General features: G+C 36.6%; 1 protein-coding gene across 9 annotated transcripts in view; it reads left to right on the forward strand.

Moving 5' to 3' along the window:
• Positions 1–484: 484 nt before the first annotated feature.
• The window catches only part of LOC134805021 (gamma-aminobutyric acid receptor subunit beta), a 29,351-nt gene continuing 8,301 nt past the window's right edge, over positions 485–21,534 (forward strand). Inside the window, exons 1-5 of one of the 9 annotated variants that reach the window (XM_063778308.1) lie at positions 485–894; positions 15,826–15,926; positions 18,709–18,776; positions 20,540–20,766; positions 20,876–20,958. In XM_063778308.1, coding sequence (XP_063634378.1) covers positions 815–894; positions 15,826–15,926; positions 18,709–18,776; positions 20,540–20,766; positions 20,876–20,958 — 559 coding nt within the window. In that variant the 5' untranslated portion in view covers positions 485–814. Of the gene's footprint in view, positions 895–15,825; positions 15,927–18,333; positions 18,402–18,708; positions 18,777–20,539; positions 20,767–20,875; positions 20,959–21,534 lie in introns of those variants that run through there. The other 8 variants (XM_063778307.1, XM_063778306.1, XM_063778305.1 and 5 more) reach the window with 8 other exon arrangements.

Raw genomic sequence — 21,534 nt, forward strand, 5'->3', positions numbered from 1 at the left:
GCATAAGTGGCGGCTATAGGGCCTGGGGCCTAGGGCGGCAAAGACTGCAAATCCGCCACTATACACCCAATTCTTATACCAAATTATTATTTGTATCTAATGCAGTGGTGGGCAAAGTACGGCCCGCGGGCCATCTCCGGCCCGCGAATGGATCTTATCCGGCCCGCCGCCGGTCCTATGAAATAATTAGTATATGGCATTGGCCCACGACTATCAATTTATCACAAATCAAAATAAATTTTGGCTACAATTCTGGCCCTCCACTTAAATTTTCTAAACTTTCTGGCCCCCCATGAAGAAAGTTTGCCCACCACTGATCTAATGTTACAAAGAGATTAAAATGTTTGTTCGTTCTTTTTTCACTTCAGGAATTTTCGGGGTTTTTCGATATTGCACCTACGAGGCATGTTTTATAAAAACATTAGACAAATGATTTCAGAGAATGTTTAATTCAAGCAGTTTGTTTAGTACACAAATCTTTGGCAAAAAAGACGCAGTAAGTATATTGGGATATTTATTTAGTGAGGTGTCGCGCGCAGGTTTGAAGTTTTAATGTGAAGGAGTCCGGTAGTAGTAATTAGGAGGTGAGTACGCGTCGCAGCGGCTGCGGCGGCGCGACGGTCGATAGCTGGAGCGACAGGCGGTACCGTCCCGGGTCACGCCTGCCAGATCGATAGCGGCACGGCGGGGGCGGAGGACCCGAACCCGGCATTACTCGCGCCGCCACGGCAGACGAGACACCTAGTCCGCCGCGAGATCGGCGGCAGGCGAGCGCGGCCGGGGCACGACGCTCCATGCGACCTCCGCTCGCGACATGAGCGGCGCCCGCCCCCGCAGCGCGCCCCTGCTCCTGGCGCTCGCAGCCGCCTTTCTCCCGCAAGCCAACCATGTCGCGTAAGTATACGAGCAATACCAATCCCACCAAATGTGACGCTGACGTAAACTTTGCTCCAGCATCATAAAACACAGCGCGGCAGTAAAACGGAATACACGGTTTTTGCTAGCTCTTACATTTTTTCCAAAAATTAATACGGTATAAAACAAGTGCGCCTAAGGGTGAATGATATAGAATGCATTGGCCATAATTTTTTTTTAAATTGACATTTTGCGGTTGAATAACTAAGTAAATTAGGATGCTAAATAAATCAAGCGTAAGAATAGGTCGTTATAGTTTCTACTTTTTATTCAATAATGTATACGACGTGGGACGTGGTGAATAAGTATATATCAACGAGTGAAATGTGATTTGCCTTCTTAAAATACTTGATTAAAGATTACAAATATAGGTGCAAACATAGTATACAAATGTTTCTCACACACGTTGTTAGACTAAACAAGAATGATAACGAGTAAGTTTAATGTAGACCCAGTTTTATCGATTCGCAAAAGATGACACTGTATCGGGACTTCAATAAGATTCCCGATGCTTCGAGGACGTCCGGGCATACCTACGTAATAACGTTTGCAGATTAAACTCATATAAAAAGTAAGGAGATCGTTTTACTTCCAGGACATTTAGTTATTTTCTTGCTACAAAAAAAAATGTATAAGCATTTTAAGCCAACTACTTATACGCAGACTTTTATGCGACGAATAAATATATAATTCCTAAATTATCTAATCTCAGTGATTTCTAATCATCGAACTTAAAGATAATTACTTATAACACACAATCCTCTTGTTTTATTTAGGTACTTACTAGAATCTCCCAATTAACAAGTGATGTGAAACTGTAAAATGATTAGAAAAAAGCCATTGAAAGGCCGATTTTACCTAGACTAAAAACAAGTAGGTAGTACCTAATATGTATTTAACAACTAACCCTACGTACCTAAATGTTTTATATGAACGGATCTTTAACGATCTTTGTTCAGTATTAAACAATCTTATCAATAAAAATAACTTTCTCCACGTCTAAAAACCTGTAACATAAGTAGTTTGCGTAAACATGATTTTAGAATCCCATCCCAGTTAAGGATGAAGGAGACCCAAGTTAGAACGGCCCGGGCCCCGGCCATTTTCTATGACAGGTGACCGGTGATCACGTGATGCTTTCTAAAGAAAACAAAGTGTCGGATGTCTCGGCCTGGACCCGCGTCGTTCTAACTTGAGTCTATTTTACTCTAACATCTTTTGGCAAATCATTTAATATTATATTTCGGTAAACAATATTTGTTTTGGCGCTGTAGACTAAACGTACCTATATACTGCTAACTTGTTGTTCAAAGAAAACTGATATTAACTATAAAATATTATATCGTGATCAATGCATTTTTTCGACATATCAACGAATAAAATACTAGCGATATTGGATAGTCACAAAGTAAAGACCAATTTTGTTTTTGTTGATTCTACTAATTAAATCATAAGTGATATACTCAATGAAATTTAATTGTTTTTTGTACACGATAGAGAATGGCATAATCTCGCAGAACGCCGGTATTCCATACTCAGACCACAAAGCCACGAGCACTCACGCGACGCAGTTGAACGTGTCGCAGATATCACGCGAACTTCTACTTAACAATCTGCCAGTCGATTCTACATGAAACCCTGTAATACCGACTCAAGTCATAAGTATTACAATCTAGGTGCAGTGCAAAGCTGGATACCTACGATTGCGCGTACCTAATAGGAAAACACATTTAAGGGCGAAGGTACCTCGTCCTAAATTATTGAGGCAACTGCAATTCAAGAACACAAATTGCTATTAGTGCAACAAAATCAGTGCAGGTGGAAGGAAAATGTTCAAGTACAAACGAGTGTATGTGCTACGCGACAACATTTCCATCTTCACCACTTAAATGGTTGGCAGTCCTCAAATGTGCGATTCTGTCATAACTTCCTACCTACTGTGGAATGAACTATTGCTTGCGGTATGTCCGGACCGATACGACCTTCGAACCTTCAAGAAAAGAGCGTAATTTCATATTAAAGGCCGACAACGCACTTGTAACCCCTCTGGTGTTGCAGGTGGCCATGGGCGTCGGTAATTGCCAAAAGGCGATTCGCGTGTCGTTTGCCTCTTATCATATCATGAAAAATTTTTTTTACGATTAACAATATTATTGCATAACTGATGATACTCACTAAATGCATAAAAAAATAATCTTATGGTACCTTTAAACGAGCAATTGTATATTTATATATTTCGGGGATCTCTGAAACGGCTTTAACAAATTTCGATGAAATTTGCTTTATAGGGATTTTCGGGGCCGAAAAATCGATCTAGCTAGGTCTTATCTCTGGGAAAACGCGCATTTTTGAGTTTTTATATGTTTTCCGAGCAAAGCTCGGTCTACCAGATATTAAGTGGTTAAATCTCTTACTTCAGACACTAAAATTAGTTGTACTTCAACGAGTGAATAAGCCGCATCAGGTGTTCTATCGATACAGCTTTGCAGACATAACGAGTATACGTAGCTGTATTGATATCTAAAGGTTGTCGGTGTGATTCTATAGTCACAGTTGCCGATATTCGAAATACTGGGGATAGGTATTCAGTTACGTCGGATATTCAACTTCCACTGTATTTAAAGCTATGCGAAATCCGACTTTGAATCTATGCGGGCTTTATTGCAATAGTTCGCTTTGAAATTGCCTTCTATCTGCAATGACCATGGATAGCTATTATAGGTATATATTTGACTTTTATTATTTAATGCTAAAGGTATACCTATATAGTACAATAGTAGTAAAATACTCGGATCACCGTTTAACTAATCGTGCATCTAAATCTAATGCGTAGTGGAAACTGTCTTAAAACATTAAATTTATTTAGTTTGCGTATTAAACACGCATCATACACAATTTAATACATATTTGCAAAATCAAGTCGTATAAAAATATAATAAAAAAATACTCTTTTTGGGGGTAATATTTACGCAATTTTCTAATTTTTATTACGTTAATAACAAACTCTAGGAGCTCTAAATGACTTAAAAAGGCGCCTAAACTAGGTACTTAGTTTACTACTGAATGGTTACACATATTAGTACTCATGTCTTTGTTTTTCATTTTCATTGGACTGTATGTAAGCATAATATTTTGTTCCCGTGAAAAGTCAGCCAGGAGTAAAAATTATCAGTTTGATAATAATATTAAAACAACTTAAGTATGGACACGAAAAAATCTGGTCGTGCATGATATGGTAAATCATTTAAATGTAGTTGTTTGATATCCACAAATCATTAAAAAAAAGTGCTGCTTGAAAATCCTCATTTATTTAAAAAAATTAGTGCCATATCTTTCACGACCAGATTTTTTCGTGTCCATACTTTAAATATGCATCTTACATTTTACATGTTATGTCTATCATGCGGTACATTAAATGTTAAAAGAGCGAGGAAAATTGTTACCACTTGATGCGTGGGAAATGATGTCTTATTGGCAAAATAACAAGGGCAAAAATCGCCTGGCGGCTTATATCCAGGGGCCGCGCTGCGCGGTGGGTTAGCTACGCCCTGGCTCCGGGAGTGCTTCTATTTTTAGATAGCTGAAAAAGACATCAAGTCCTTTACGAAATACAAATAACATTTATATTTTGCTTATGCATAGAGCTACACTCGAGCCTTACAACATATATTTATGAATGTATATTCTTCTTGTTATGTGCTCTTAAAACTAACGTAAAATCTAATTTTACTCATATCCGAAGGACAAAAGGTTCTGTTACAATTAAAGTGGAGCTGTAGCAGTTCAGCCAAAAATATTATGATTTACACAATAGTTACATAATATACATGTTGAAAAAATATAGGTTCAAGGTCTATTTCCCGATATCAGTATTAATACATTACAATATCTTTATTTAATGTAAACATGTCGATTCAATTTTAGTCCTACTATAGGTAGGTAGCGTTCGTATTTGAAACATGTGTATATATTTTGGGGCATCCTAGGAGTAAAAGAGACTACCTGATCTTTGGGCGCGAGAGGCTAACTCGCTCTGTCTCGCAGGCGCGCCGCGTCGCGCCGGTCCGGGCATTCGCCAGCTCCACGTAGCCTTCCTTTTCGTATTCGCACACCACAGTAAAAATGAGCTTCTTCCAAAATACTCTTTCAGATATCGGTAAAATAAAGTTGCATGTTGATAGTCAGATTAAACATTCAGTAAATCCTCGAATTGATATGCAGTGAGTATCGATGGAAGGTATAAGGAATGAGTTTTCCTAAGCCTATCTTGACAATTCGATCGCTCAATCCGGCTTTATATCTTATATCTGTCCTACTTTTAGTAATCGATGTCCGGCATCGAAATGCTTTCTCGCTATGTCGAATTTGAACTGTAAATACTATTCAATAGGTACTTATACTGTATATTATTGAAAATGTGAAATCGCAAATAATTCAGTCATATTCTACTTCGATTGATTGTTAAAGTTTTTTTCACACCAAAGATAAAAATATTGTCATCAAATAATGTACCTACTTAAAATATTAAGCACAAAAAGGAAGCTATTTAAACGGACACTACTCATATTGAGCATTAAGAAATGACTGTTTGTTTCGTCTGGTTAATTTGGTGAAACTTTAAACAAACCGGTGTAATGTTACTGCGTGGCAAATTGAACCGAGCCAAATGAACCTAGCGAGATTAACACGGCCTTTCGGCTTCATTTATGCACAATCGCGTGCGCGAATCCGTTATAGCGAAGGTTGTTAGCTTGCTGCCATTTCATACGGTCGGCCGAATGTCCGAATTATGTCGTTGTTGGTGTAGTAACGTTTTGTCCGCGGCTATAGCAGCGCAGCACAATGCCGCAGTACGGTAAGGGCGCGCTCTCACAAACTGAATACCTAGATCCTTTTAGTAGTGTTAGCGGTACAGCCTGAAATTCGGGAATTAGCTGCAAATGGTGTTAAAGGTATGAAAATCGGTACGATTTATTTTTAGACCATTTGAATCAATTTGACCCGTAGCACTAAAAGAAAAAAAAAGGAGAGGAGTTATGACATCATCTTTTTTCGTATGGAAAAATAAATTTTTGGTCAGAAACCTATCGTGTGTGGTAATAAATGATAGGGCATTTTGAGCCGGTTCTAAAAATATATCACATTATTATATTTCCGTCACTTGTATTCAATTAAAATAAAAATAATTTTCAAAACATAAGTTTAGGCTCCTCCAGATACGAAACCGTTGAATTATTTTTTGTAAAATATACCTCATATCTAACTCCAAGAAATTAATTTCGAAAATATTTAGTTTTAGTATTTTTTTAGTATTTTAATACTTATATTTATAAATTATTAATAAATATTATTTTACTACCAAGCAAAGCTTGTAGGTACTTGAGTACCGTAATCACAAGGTAACTTTAATGCACATTAGTCCAGACATCGTACATTTTCCAGCATTTTTGGTGCAGCAGAGTGGTGTACATATCAACTATGCCGATTAGTCTAAATTCAAATATCAAAGATTTTATTAAAACCATAAACATAATTAATATATATCAAACTTACAAATAAGTACATATCAAATATCAAATTATTTATTTAGAATAAAAGTTCGTATAAAACATGTTTAATTTTTTTTAATAATGCTTAAAAGTAAAAGACTCGTCAATATTCAACGTTAAAAGTTACATTAAAACGCTTTTACAAACAGTAACTAGTTTTCTATTGGATTTTATGCACTTTATGAAAGATTAGCTTAGTTCTCATTGCATGGGTGGAAATACTTTACGTTTATTTTATATTCATGTTTAAATAATTTATCATATTCTAATCTGCTGTTTTGAAATCATAGCTAGGCTCTCCTAAATGGACCTTCTGTATTATTAATATAATATATGTGTCCTCGTCCGGGTTGTAGAATGGGCACTCGTATTGGTTTTATCCTGACACGGTTTTCTCTATGAAATAACAATGCACTGCTTAATCCTTTAAGCTTATTATTTTTCAAGTAAATGGAATGGAATATTGACAATATGTTAAGGTACCTACTTGAAGTATCAAATCGACTAATTTTATTTGCCAAAGACCTGTGTAAGTATTGGTCTAATGGTATTAAAAAAATGGTTGGAGAAAGAAACTTAAACACGCCATATCGTGATTAAATGGCGTGCGACGCCGCCGCCTTTGGTTCAATAGAAAAAGGCGACCAATTTTGTGACCTTACTTCAAAAGAAATAGTACCTATATTAAATTTAATTTTAATATACCTAGTAGTCATTTGTACAAAGCTCAATTTTTATATGATATGAAATCTAACATAAGCTATATGTAAATGACTAGCGACCCGCCTCGGCTTCGCTCGAGTTAACAAATTATACACGTAAACCTATCTCAAGAATCACTTTATTGATAGGTGAAAACCGCATGAAAATCCGTTCAGTAGTTTTTGAGTATATCGCGAACATACAAACAAACAGACAGACGCGGCGGGGACTTTGTTTTATAGGGTGTTAGTGATTACCTAGTGATAAACTCGAGTGCGCTTTATTTAACTTTATTTAACTTTACCGCCAGTTTAAGTTTTCAGTCACTTGACATTTTATTCTTCAATTTTAGCAGTGCATAAACAGTTTATCTTTGTCTAGGTTAAGGTTGACTACAAGGGAGGGAGGCGGCCTCCATCTCTAATAATAAATCCTTTCATATCCAATTTTGTTTTGCTGCATTTTATTTTAGTCAGACTGCGCTTGAACACAACCTTAACCGATGTGAACTAGGCTTGTGAAAATAGATGGAATCAGTGAACTACACTATTTATAAAGACCTGACCTTCTCCAAGTCTATCTAGCTCCTCTCTGTTTAGAACTTGGGGACATATATGTCATATTCAAGGTGAGTTCCTTGAGCTCCAGTTGAATATTGCTGAAGTTCAAAGAATTCAGGAACGCATTGAAGATTTTAGTCCCTACAAAATTCACATGAAAGTTATCAGTTAAATATCCTTAAAAAGCAAGTTATTTTATATTTACATCGCTCGTGAAATGTATGATTCTAATTAGATATCCATATTTGAATAGCTTGCATATTATATAGGGACCCTAGTCAACCATTTACGATAACCGCTTTGCTGTTCGGGTGTCCATGGGTTTATCATACCACCACCCATACAACTTATTATTTATTAAAATATCTGGGAGACCGAGCTTTGCTCGGAAAACACAAAAACTAAAAAATGCGCGTTTTTTCAGAGATAAGACCTAGCTAGATCGATTTATCGCCACCAAAAACCCCCATATAGCAAATTTCATCGAAATCATTAGAGCCGTTTCCGAGATCCCCGAAATATACATATATAAATAAATATACAACAATTTCTCGTTTAAAGTTATTAGATAAATAGATAGATATGATTTTATTTATTATAAATACTTAAATGTGAAATAATTTATTGGTCAACAAACAAACAATCTGAAATACTTTTATAAAACTAATTTATAATAAAATTAATACCTAAAATTAAAAACTAAAAATTGGTGACCCTAGGAGGTTTAGAGAGTCCTTGTTGACTACTTTTATATTGGGCATGATGGCTTGAAATCTTTGAACGATATCGGGATTGCAGAGGTTTAAATATAATTCGCGCTTCGCGAAATTCAATTCTAATTTATTGTATTAAAATAAAACATAAACTAAACATAAAACTAATTAAAAACTAAACTTAAATATAAATATAAATATAAACTAAATAAGTATAAAATAAATTACCTACTGAAGCCCGTCCCGGGCTGCCCCCGACGCAAAGGTGCCCATCACGCTCGCTGCGTTGCCGCGTCGGATTGCGATGGACAACCTTTGCATCAGGATATCAATCCTATAAGCTTAAATTTATGTTTATTATTTATTTCCGAAAGGTCTGCTAGTACTGTGTTTATGTACATCACCTCCTAGGGGTTCTCTTATATATCGCCGAAAATGGTATGGCCGATTATCACTTCCCAACTCACGTTTGGCGGATTTTTATTTCGCCGAATTTTCATTTCCCAACTTTTCAAATCTTTTTTTTTCATTTGCCAACCGCACACTTACCAACAAAACGTCTGTGTTTTATAATGCCAATTATCAAAATGCCAACTTTCATGTCGTAGAATGTTTTACTTGGCATAATATACACTTAGTTGTTTTTTGTTTACCAATTGTTTCATTTGGTCAGACTGTACTGTACCAAAGGGGGGCCGTTTCTGGGACTTTAATATATTTTTTTGAGAAAATGAGAAAAACATAGGGGTTTCAAAACACTTTTTTCTTAATAAACTTTCCTCTAAAATCAAAAATGGCTGAGATATTTTACCCGAAAGTTGCTGTGTAATTACTTTTTTTGGGTTGTTGAAAAAAAATAACCTCGAAGACTAAGGCGGGAGCAAAGCTCCCGCCTTAGTCTTCTAACCTAACCATATCCAAGTCGGCTCTGCCCAGGAAGGTCTTGCTCGCTCGCTTCGCTCGCTCGCTGCCACTGGCTTCAAATATTAAAATATACATTATAAAAAGTACAACAACTCGGCCATTTTTGATTGTTTGGTATGTATCTTTTTCTTATTTGTAACTTGCCTAATGTATGAAAAGCGAACTGTAGCTCCAACGAAACGTTATTCGTCCAAGAGTTGTTCGACCAAGTGAAAGATTTGACAAATGATAAGTCTCCCAAAAGTTTAGAGGCGTTATAATAATCTGCTTTACAATAATTCTACCAATTGAAACGTTGCCATACAAAAATTTGCTAATCGTTAGTTGTCAAGGTGAAACGTCGGCGAAATGTTGGTTGGCAAATGAAATTCCGCCAAACATAGTTCTGCGAAAAGGCAGAACACCCCTCCTAGGGTGCCATCATGCAAGTACCAAACGTTAAATTTTGAATTTAGGTTTTACACAACTGGATTGATAGCTAAACTGAAGATGGCTGGTCCGAGAGGGTCGCCCTGCTGACAGCCAACTTCGGAGGAAAGTTCATGGTTTTTGTAGAGTAATTTCGACGGATATGCATAGCAATTTAATAAATAGTTATAACGTTCCGGAGCGTGGTTGTTGACTTCTGCAAGCAGGGCGTCCCTATTGAGCGAGTTGAAGGCATTTTTGACGTCAATTTTTAGGTTTACCTCATACTGGTCTATGATCAGGCAGGTGCGAAGGGCATGGACGGCGGCTTTGCATCCACCTTTAGTACAGTCGTCGTCAAAAATATGTTAACATTTTTCGCCTTATTACAAAAGAGTAAGGTGCAAAAGTGTAAACATATGTTTGACGTCGACTGTACCAAAACCAAGTTGTACCGGTTCAAATTGTATTTGCAATTTTGAGAGTACGTGACGCACGGATATTTTGGAAGTTAAGCGTCGACATGTTGAACCAACAGCAATGGGCCTGATTCCCCCGTCTTTTTTTGTGAGGGCTATAAGATTTGCGCCGCAAATAATGGGTACAAAGAGGGGGTTGACTTTTCCGGAAAGCATGAGGTTGACAAGTTTGGTGAGTGCGATAATGAGGCGTTGGCCTGTATCGCCGACGCAGGGCGTTCTACATGACATCAAATCTCTCCAAACGGCCTCTACGTGTTGGATCCATATCCCCACGCACGCCTTATAAATAACCGGGCTCGAAAGACCCGAGAGTTTTAAAACTGAGATACAAATAATAATAATAATTCGTTAATTAAAAGAAAGAATATAATATTACATAACTAGCTCAGTGAGATTATTCAGAGTAGAGTAGACTAGTAGCAACTAGTAGTAAACTGTTCAGAGTACTGTAGACTATTTTGTGAAAATGTGAAAATATCCACTCAAACATAGAATTTTCAGAAGTGAGAATGTAGCTATATCTTATGCTGTTAAGTCATTTGAGTACGAATTTAGTACGTAAAACAGTAATATAAATATATTTTGAGTCCGGAATTTTATTTACACTTCCGTTGTTGACAGTTGACAATTCTCAATTAAAATTTAATGGGATCCCTTTGTTTCCCATAAAGTTTTAAGTCATAATGTATTGTTTGTCATAGTATCGTTAGTCATAAAACTGAAACCGTTAACTTTTCAGGATTTTCGTAAGGTTATTCTATAGATAGGTTAGGTTAGGTTAGGTTTGTTTTATGGCAATCCTGAAAAGTTACGCGTTTCCGAGAAAAACAATTATGACTAACGAAAGTTCGGACAAACAATACATTATGACTTAAAACTATTTGGGAAACAATAGAGACCCAAATTTAATTAATAGTACGTACGATAAGTGTAGACCAGGTGTCGATTGTACGTCTTTATAATGGCAGCTTGTACAGTTACCTGCAATAATATGATACACAACGAAGCCCGCATAAATATCTGACACGATATTATTTGTAGAGCCAGAAGCGCGTGTCAATTATGTATTTAATTCAAATATAACAATGCCAGGCGTTTTATTTGGGGGAAAAGTAGTGCCAGGTGATGAAAATACACAATCACTTGTGCGCCTGCAGGAAGATCACGAGCAAATTGCACCTGACTCACAAACTATGCGTAAAGCAATTGTGAGTACTGCAGGCGCACAAGTGATTGTGTATTTTCATCACCTGGCACTACTTTTCCCCCAAATAAAACGCCTTGCATTGTTATATTTGAATTAAATACATAATTAGCAATTATATCACACCAAACACAGAGCTCTATAAATTACACACCTTCAATTGATTTTACAACCACTTTGTTGCCCATCCACTCCCACACCCACCGCTAGACAGCTGCCAGGCGCCCGGATTAATTAATAATGATAGTATGGCATACTAACTAGAGGGATTTCGTTGCTCTATAAATTGCATACGTATTGCCGTGGCTAGCTCTTAGACCATTTTTGCGGCCTTCGAAGAGTAACATACTTATTGTTGCAGGTGACTGTATATAGCAGCCACTCAGCCGCGTTTTGTGGTCAGGGCCTGGCGTTGTGTTTAAATTATAACGCGCCCGAGGGACTTCGTAGTTGTCACAGTGCTCTGTTTAGTTAATTACATAGTTAGATGCTCGCTAAATTTAATCTGAACTTTGTTCGTTTGATATGGTGAGGTGGATTCAAAATATTGAACATTTAATTATATATAAATAAATTTGAGAATTATTCCCTATTGTCATATTGTTATGTAGCTTTTCGGTGGAGTACGTGTTTAGGCCACGAAGCTTGCTGAGTGGTCTAACTCGATACGAGATATTGTATACAATACTTTTTCTACAAGTCAACTAAAATAATACTTTTTCTACTATAAAACCTAAATAATTAATCAAAATTAGGTACTTAAGTATCTCACTAAAGCGTTTCGTAAGGAAGTTATTATAGTGAAGTCGGGAGTCCATAGGGAAAAGTATGTGAATCCAGTTTGGTATAAGTACGAAGTTTCAATTCAACTATTAATATCGATGCATCGAAATAACAAATTTTGTTAAGGAGTCCAGTAAAAAAGTAGCTGTGAATTATATGGTTTATTTTTTTTGCTAATTATGAAGCAGCTTTTTTTTTTGTAATTTAGTTAAATATACTATAAAATAAAAATTTAACATAAAATAATATCAATAAATATGAGATTGTTTGAGTTTTCTCATTTTTATTGCAATGTAACTTTTTGAACAGTACAATTTGATAATATTTGTTGGCGGTTCTACAATGCCACAAATGAAGTTCCAGTTTCATAACTTTTTTTATGCTTTTAAGAACATCATCTAACGAATAAGCTATTCCTATAAACTGGAATTTATCTTGGGTAGTTAGGAAGTCTCTCCAATCTAACCTATGACAGAGGTTTTTCTATGGAAGACAAATCTCTGTAAAAATGGCAAATATACAAAAGTAGAAATTCCATGAAACTACCTCAAAGTGAAGTCAAATAAAAAAGTTTTATATAGAACGAAAAATAATTGAATAATGTATTAATTCACTTATAAAACTTTTAGAAAAAACGATGTGTAAGTATGAGAAATACCTTATAATTTCTTTCAAAAGACACTGTTCAAAAAGTGTCATGAAAGATGTAATATAAAACGCGAAAACTCTAATTCACCCTTTTGAATTAAATACGTGTGTATTTAATTGTAAAGAATAGTATCTACAGATCACTATAGAAATGAACTGCTTACAAATTATTACAAAATAAAATGAAAAACCACATAATGTGTTGCTACTTTTTTTCCGGACCACTCCTATTAGAGCAGGAGTTAAGCATGAATAGCGATTTATTATAAATTCACGTAAACTCTGTGGCCAGATAGCAACGGAATGAGTTCGTAAAATAAAAGAACTTCGTATAAAAGTTTTGTTGGCTTACAACACAATAGATAAAGGTTGTTCAATACATTCTCTTGTCTTTCCGTCGGGATCCATAAATAAAAGAATACCGCAGCGTTTTCCATTGACAACTTTCAGCCGTTACACATGTTACGCTGTCGATGGACAGTTTTCCGATCACTAAGGTTCACGATACGTGTAATACGAGAATTTATTATTTTTTAAATAGGTATTATTTTATCTGTCAGTCACTCTCACTCTTCCTTTAGTACGCAGCGTGCGTGTAGTGAAAATATTTTGGCACGTTTTTAAAATACATGTGGATATATTCACTGTGACTACGCTTCAAATAGTATTTTAGTGTTCGCATGTTCAAGTAACTAACAGCCCCGCGGCTCTATTATAAATGCATAGGTACCTTTCCATGGTTTTATTCGCTCACGTTGAAGGAGTAATTACCATTGATTGTGTTTGCCCCACTTACCTGTGATAATGCATCACTCAATATGCAAGTGGCTCTCTCCTGCTCACACTTTGATCTTTATCTAATCGATTCACTTTCACACCTCACCGCAATATCAAATTTTAATGCCGGCTAGGTGCGAGATTAGGTAATATTAAACAAATATTATATTCAATCAAATCAAAATCAGTTACATTCGCGGGTACTCTAATGGAATAATCGTTATATCGAACGATACTAGACTGATATTATATAGAAATGGGAACCAGAATAAGATGTATTTATTAGGATAATACGAGTAGCTACAGTTCTATATATCCCGTTTTTTACTAACTTACGTTACGTTTTTGTACATCCATCTCAATCACAGACAATCCACTGGAGAACCTAATATGCTTTCTCTGAAATAAGTGATGTGCTGCGACTTGACGAATAACTTTCAAACTAGGTACCTGCTAATTTTTCATGAAGTCATGCTGCTTGCATTAAAAAACGACGTGTTTTCTGAGTGCACTACCTACGCTACCACGCAACCAAAGTGAAAATGTACTTACTAAACACTTAACTCTTTATTGTTATATTTAGTTTTAATAATAACTAATTTAATTGCTTGTGGATAAGAAACAGATTTTCATCTGCCTTTTTACATGCGAATATTATAGAGAACTTTTTCAAACATAGGTACGACCAAGTACAACAATAGGCTAGATGACTAATTTTCATTTATGGTATCAATCGATCAGGTTTGTCTTTAGGATCAAAAGTCTATATGGGACCCTTTGCATTAAAGCAATACAAAAGTCAGAAATGATAGTCAAAGTCCGACAGTCGTACTTCACGCGCGAAACGCTTCTAACAAAACTGTCACTGAGAGTCCATCTTGAAGTATGGACAAAACAAGAAAATTGTGTTTTTGTCGGTGAAATATTGCGTTTATGTATATATTTAGTTGCAATATACATACAATCTTTTTTTGGATAAAATGTAAGGAATCGAATGGTATCCTTACTTATTTCCTTTATGGAAGTTAAAAAAAAACTTAAATTTTGAAACTTGCAGGTCCTATATTTTTTATATTATGTCCATATATTATTTTAATATAATTGTGATAAATTGCTCATTTGCTATCTATTTTACTAGATTTTGTTATAAAATTCAACATGTGTCATCATCCCTATTGTACGCCCTGAGCCGACGACGTAGGTAACGCATCACTTCTGAAGAAACTACAAAGTATTGTTTCCAAGGAGGTACTGCAATAATAATAATATTTTTTTCCATAATTAACAACATCTTGTACTAAGTGGTATCGCGAGATTTGATTGGATGAAATCTATAAGCAATCATCTTCCCTCCCGTCTAACAAAGCATTTTGTCTTGCACCGGATAGGCCCGATGTAAGTGTAAATAATGTTTAAGATAGTTTATTGCTCGTATTAACTTATTTTATTGGATGCTTCCTGCATTATTCTGGAAATTGTTTCTAATTTAAGACAAGTGAAAAATATGATAATGTTACAAATAGCCTGTACGCGTATAATAATTTTAGTAGCTAAATATTATTATTTACAAAATACACATTTTTTTAAATGGAAACCATAGTAGGTACATCACAATAATGCATCTGTGTGTTTTTTTATCGAAATATTACCAATATATGAATGTTCCCCGTGTATAAAAAACTAAACTGAAGCTATGATAAAACTTAATAAATGCAAAAAAAAACCAATGACTGGATTAACTACCTACAAGTCATTAGAGAACTAACTATGTATGTAGGTGGTAGGTATTACAAAGTTCCGCATTACGCTTGCCTATTATGCTAAGATCACAATGGGCAACCTGTCCAGTTTAAGAACGAGAAATATATACTTACGTTCTTTGTTCATTATAAAGAAAAACGCCAGCCTGAATGCACTGACACGATGGAGTATTTGCCACGTAGTTCAAATTCTTGCCTAGGATTTGGGTTCTATGATGGCCTATAAGGTTAGGAACGCAAAGTTTCCTTATAGAGTCTGTGCGGAAAGATAAGAGTCGTAGTTTATATTGGTTCCCATAGATTCCACGACTCTTCTCTTTCCGCACAGACTCTAAACTTTTTTATTGTTGGAAATATGTAGTTACAATATTTTATAAAATGGTTTGTTTTTTGTTTACAGGGGCGCCGGTGGGGGTGGCATGTTCGGCGATGTCAATATATCAGCCATATTGGATTCCTTTAGTATAAGTTATGACAAAAGAGTAAGGCCTAACTATGGAGGTTAGTAATACACATAATCATTTCAACATAGGCCTTAGTTAACCCCACGACTCAGTATAAAATTGCCTTACAATTGCTTTAATGTGTAAATTGCATTTTATTTTGGGTCGCAGTGGATATGCAAGTTTATTTTACATGGACAATTTTGGAGGTTAAAATCAAATAACAAAATGTAACAACTTGAACTTTGCGGAGTACTTTTGCATGATTGACTGTTTGATGTTTTTATAAACGGTACATCTCTTCTGAAACTAATCGTGTATATTTAGTATCCTTAGAATGTTTTTGTATATAAAGCCAAATTAAAACGATAACCTTACTTATTTTTATATCAAACTATGGCCCCGAATAGTTTTTGTTTAAACGATCGATATCTCGAATCAACTTTATTCAAAGATACCTCATTAACTAGATACTACTTATAAAATAATAAATAAAAAGCCCTTATTAATTCTCTACCATATTGCAGTATGTTATATAGATATTTAAAAAAAATCCTTAGAGACACTACTTACTTACATCAAAATAAAAATAATCTACCGCCCGAGAGCGACCGATGCGTATCTTAAGATGACTAAGTCTGATCTGTTTGAAGTTTCTATGCAATAGCTACATAATATAGCATAAATACTCTTCATCGCACATCTCAAAAATAAAGTAAAACAGTCAACAAATTGTAAACGTAAAGGTATACCAATGGGCGATCTAGAAGAGCATTTTTTTCTAGACGACCTCTGGGTAGTGGAACTATTACAACATATTTTCAGAATTGAGTCGTTGTTGGTGTTCTAAAATCAAGATAAAAACAGCTGTTAATCAGCTTACAGAATAAACGCACATAAACTTTTACATACAAATAAATGTACATGTAAGCTCCTAGGAGCGAATCCTACGAAAATTATAAACGTGAAAGGTTGCATATTGGGATATTAGTTCCTTCTTCACGCAATGATGACGAGAGATGAACAGATTTCAATGAAATTTGACACACAGAGTGTAGGTTGCGATTTAGTTCGAGGGTATTAAGCGGGAGGATGTTGGCGCAGTTTAATGACATCCACGAGTGCGATAAGCGTGTAGAAACTAGTATAATATAAGCCTCATACGTAGGTATCATTACTGGTAGGAGACAAATAATGTGCTTTTAAAAACCTAATAGCCCGAACGGCAAAAGTGTTCACAATGAAACAACGTTGAGACGCAAATATCAAGTTTCTTATCTGGTACCTACTGTAAATGAAGGTTCTTAGCGGAAACGATGTTTGACATAATACCGTAGATAAAAAAAAATAGTGTGTGAAATGAATAGTATTTCATATTCGAATGTTAGCCATCCGCGTTCGCAAAGACTGAGGTCTTTGACCACGTCGCAAACTGTGTAAATTCTATAGTCGCTTCTCAGGTACAGATGGTGGATGGTCTATGAGATATTGCTTAGCTATTTTCCGGACATTTGATTTATAGGATTAGCTCAATCATAATTCATAGGTACATAGGTACCTACACATTTAAAGGTGATCCGTTTGCGTTGCACTCTCGTGCACAATAAATATGAATAGTACTAGATATAGAGACTTTAAAATGCGTTGCCATCGTGTAAGGTGCGTTAGGGCCAGGCTCGGGCGGTGGGAATTACGAAGTAGGTTCAACAATCAGTAGCAGCAGGCGCTGTAACCCAATTAGGTAACGTTCGGATGTCAACCGCAGCAGCATTACTGTCGCGGTATTGTTGCTGCCGCTGTATTCTGTCAAATATCTAGATAAAATGAGTGACCGAATAAATGTCATAATCGCGGCAGTAACGCGGGAAAGTCACTCATTTTATCAAAGAAATTGACAGATACAGTGGTGGCAACAACGATGCCGCTACAGTAATTGCAGCGGCTGTTGACATCCGAAAGTCAACAGCACGCTGTGCGGTACAAGCAACATATTAACCTGACTAATTTTACATGTTTTTAGTATAGCACTTAACGAAAAATTCGTTTTCGATACTGCAAAATGGGATGTTTTCTTTCATAGTTCGAATGTATGTGTGCTGTTGTGTTTAATTCCGGGATATTCGAGAATCATCTCCCTGTGCAGGTGGAAATGCCCAACGCAATACTTTAGACTATTGCAAATGGTTATATACATTCTGGAACGTTAATTTGAAAGTAATGGCGATATTGTTAAAAACAAACGTAAGCAAAAAGGCTAAATAATTGGGGTGGATGAATAGGCTGTAAATACATTATCAATTTTCAATAATGTGCAATAGAAATAGAATAGAATGTGCAATAGAATAACTTAAGACTGGGTAATACTATAAAAAGATAATAAATTACCGACTAAATGAGAGCTCAGCACATATACAACTCGTCAGGCAAATAATCACCATATTATGAGTATGTTGTGTCGTTTTCAGGACCACCCGTGGAAGTGGGGGTCACCATGTACGTGCTCTCCATCAGCTCTCTATCTGAAGTGAAAATGGTATCTTCCTTTAAAAACAGTATATGTAAAAGACACAGCGCATATATAGCAAGATATGTCCCTTAGTACAATCACCAGCATTATACCGTTCATCGTAGCACCCGTGTCCACGGTTCGATCAAATAGAGTAGGCGTGACGCGCGCGCGAGTAGCTCAGTCGCGCTGCCGCGGCCCGCGTCCGCTCGTAGCGCCCGCGCCGCGCCCCCTCTGCTCCGCCCGCCCGCAGGCGATGGGGAACGTCACCGTCCTCTGGTTTGGTTTTCACGGCGCAAGGCGCGCGCGCACTCACGATTGGGCTTGATTGCAGGTCCGCCAGTGGAGGTGGGCGTCACCATGTATGTGCTCTCTATCAGCTCCGTCTCCGAAGTGCTCATGGTACTCGCCCCTGTCAGCTCACGCTTGACTCGGTCGCTCCGGCGCCGCGGCGCGCGCCTGCCGCGGCGACCGAGCAGCCCCAGACACGAGGCTGCGAGCATGTCCGCGTTTGGTGGAGCAGATCGCCCTTTGTCCGCCAACTTGCTTTCTTATTATGTTGTTTCTCGTTAAAACACCAAAATGGTAACCTGAAACACTATACGTCAAGGGCATCATAATAAGAAAAGCAATTCGTTATAACCTTGAAAGTTTATCCAGTTGTGTGTCCAGCAGTACTCGTAACTCCAAAGTTGCTGCTACTAAAGTGATAATAAAATAATGGCATCTGATGATATTTGAACGACAAGTGATGTTATTTATAATTATAAACGTAAGGTTAAAAAAATGTTGAGAAAATAATGACAAGTTTCATAAATCAACAGTTGTCATGACTTTTGTTGTCTCGAGGTACCTAATCCAATCGTTCACAATGGAATAATATTAAAATGTGTATAAAGAAGATGTCGCGGTATTCGAAAAGCGTATAGTCAGCATATATCATGGTTTATAACAGTTTTCTATTATTATGTTCTTGTTTGTAATGTCCGAATATTTCACATTTCATGCTCTATGGATTTGCGACGACTGTGCAATTCTTGTCGTGACTCATTTTGTAGTTTGTTGTGTTTGTACGTCTATGTGTATCTACTGAACATTACCAGTATTCGTACCTTTTTGGTCTTCAGTAAATTGGAACACCGACTGCATCTCGCTCGTATACTTCATAGTCAACAGAAGGAAAATCTTATGAAGTAGGCGTTATCACCTAGCTAGCTAATACAATGCCCGCTTGCGCTGCACGGCACGCGGTCGCGCGGAGCGAAGTCGGCTTTCCAATGAGTCAAGCTGAATGAGCCCGATAGGCGTGATTGGGTGAAAGACCCCGAAGTGGAAACCAAATCAAGGTTGGGAAGGTCACAATGAGACGTGACCCATGGCCCAGGGAGGGAGGTTGCCTGAATAAAAAGTCGCGTTTCAGCGATTGGTGCTCATTAACGAACGTTGAAAATGTTTTATACCTTGTCAAAGTTAATCGTGGCAAGTTGTACCTATTCGTGCCGGCTTGTTAGCTTCTGAGAGAGGTCTGCCTATATCGAGCCGTGGGTGCCCGCCTGCGCTGCCACCCACTCAACTCGTCCTTCCTCCACGTAGCGCACCCACCTACCTGTTCATACTTAGACTTCACACCATTAATGTCTATAGGCTTCATGTCACTGATACACTCTGTGCACACCTTTATTTTATGTTTAAGCTTTTCGCTAAATTTTGTCTTTTCAATGTAGTACTGTGTCTTAATACCGAAACTCAATAGAAACTGACGCTATCTGGAGCTTAAGAACCAAGTTCCGGACTTGTTGTTACTTACTTTGTTCTTAGTCTGCCGAACACGACTCTCGCAGTGTCTACTCATCACTGTAAGATGAAGTTGTTTTCAAAACAAGCATGCCGGTGTTAGATGTTTATGTAATAATAGAATAATAGTATTTATTAAAAAAAAACTCATTTGAAAATCTATTGACTTAACATAGCTCCTACCATATATAAAAAAGTAATTCATCGATTAAATGAAGCAAAAGAAGTAGGAACTATGTATTTAAACTTTTTTAATATCCATATTATATATTTTTTAGTTGATTCATCCCGTAAGCTCATATTTCCATTCGCTGTGTAATAATTAAGAAGATAACAATTTAAATTGATTTTTTGTTTTGTGCTTTCAACAGGACTTCACATTGGATTTTTACTTCAGACAGTTTTGGACAGATCCACGACTGGCGTATAAAAAACGACCTGGAGTGGAGACGTTATCAGTGGGATCCGAGTTCATAAAAAACATATGGGTGCCAGACACATTCTTTGTAAATGAAAAGCAGTCATATTTCCACATAGCAACCACTAGCAACGAATTCATACGTATCCATCATTCAGGCTCTATTACTAGAAGTATCAGGTAACATGAATATCAACGTATATTCAATGAAATAATACACATCAAGCGCTACAAATTATATTCTATAGGTAATATGAAACCGTCACGACATATTTTATTGGCCTTTCAGATTAACTATCACAGCATCATGTCCTATGCATCTACAATATTTTCCTATGGACAGACAACTGTGTCACATAGAAATTGAGAGTTGTAAGTATCTTGACATTTTTAAAACATTACATTTTTATTAAGTCACTGAGTGTGTCAAATGCCAAAAAGTGTGCCTTAAGACTTGCAAAAATTTTGTCCTTGAAATATGTATTATTTATATATGTACTTTCTAAAATGTTATACAACTTATCATATATCAGTGTATAAATGAAAGCACGCTTTTCAATGAGTGTTTTGCATTCTTTGTCTGTCAAGAACGGTTCACGTTGATAATATAAACGGGGACGTTATATTTACAAACAAAGAAAATAAAAGAGCGAGGCCTACCGTATTTAATCACCGATGATAGAAAAATAATTAATTACATTTCAAAACTGTGTTTAATTGTGCTCACCAAAAGCAATCCATTAATTTGAGCCTGCCACAATGCAAATGTATCACTAGGCTTACCGATATTGTGTCGTGATCACTTTCTTGTATCACAGATGCTACACAGGTACCCTGTGAGCACAAGCGTTACCTTCAACACGTGCTGTGATTTCCCTCGTGTTCTCATGTACGTTGGAACGTCTCCTTCTCGCATACAGCACCCGCAGAAGGCAGACTCGTAAATAC

Source organism: Cydia splendana, chromosome Z, assembly GCF_910591565.1.
Source record: "Cydia splendana chromosome Z, ilCydSple1.2, whole genome shotgun sequence".
Lineage (NCBI taxonomy): Eukaryota > Metazoa > Arthropoda > Insecta > Lepidoptera > Tortricidae > Cydia > Cydia splendana.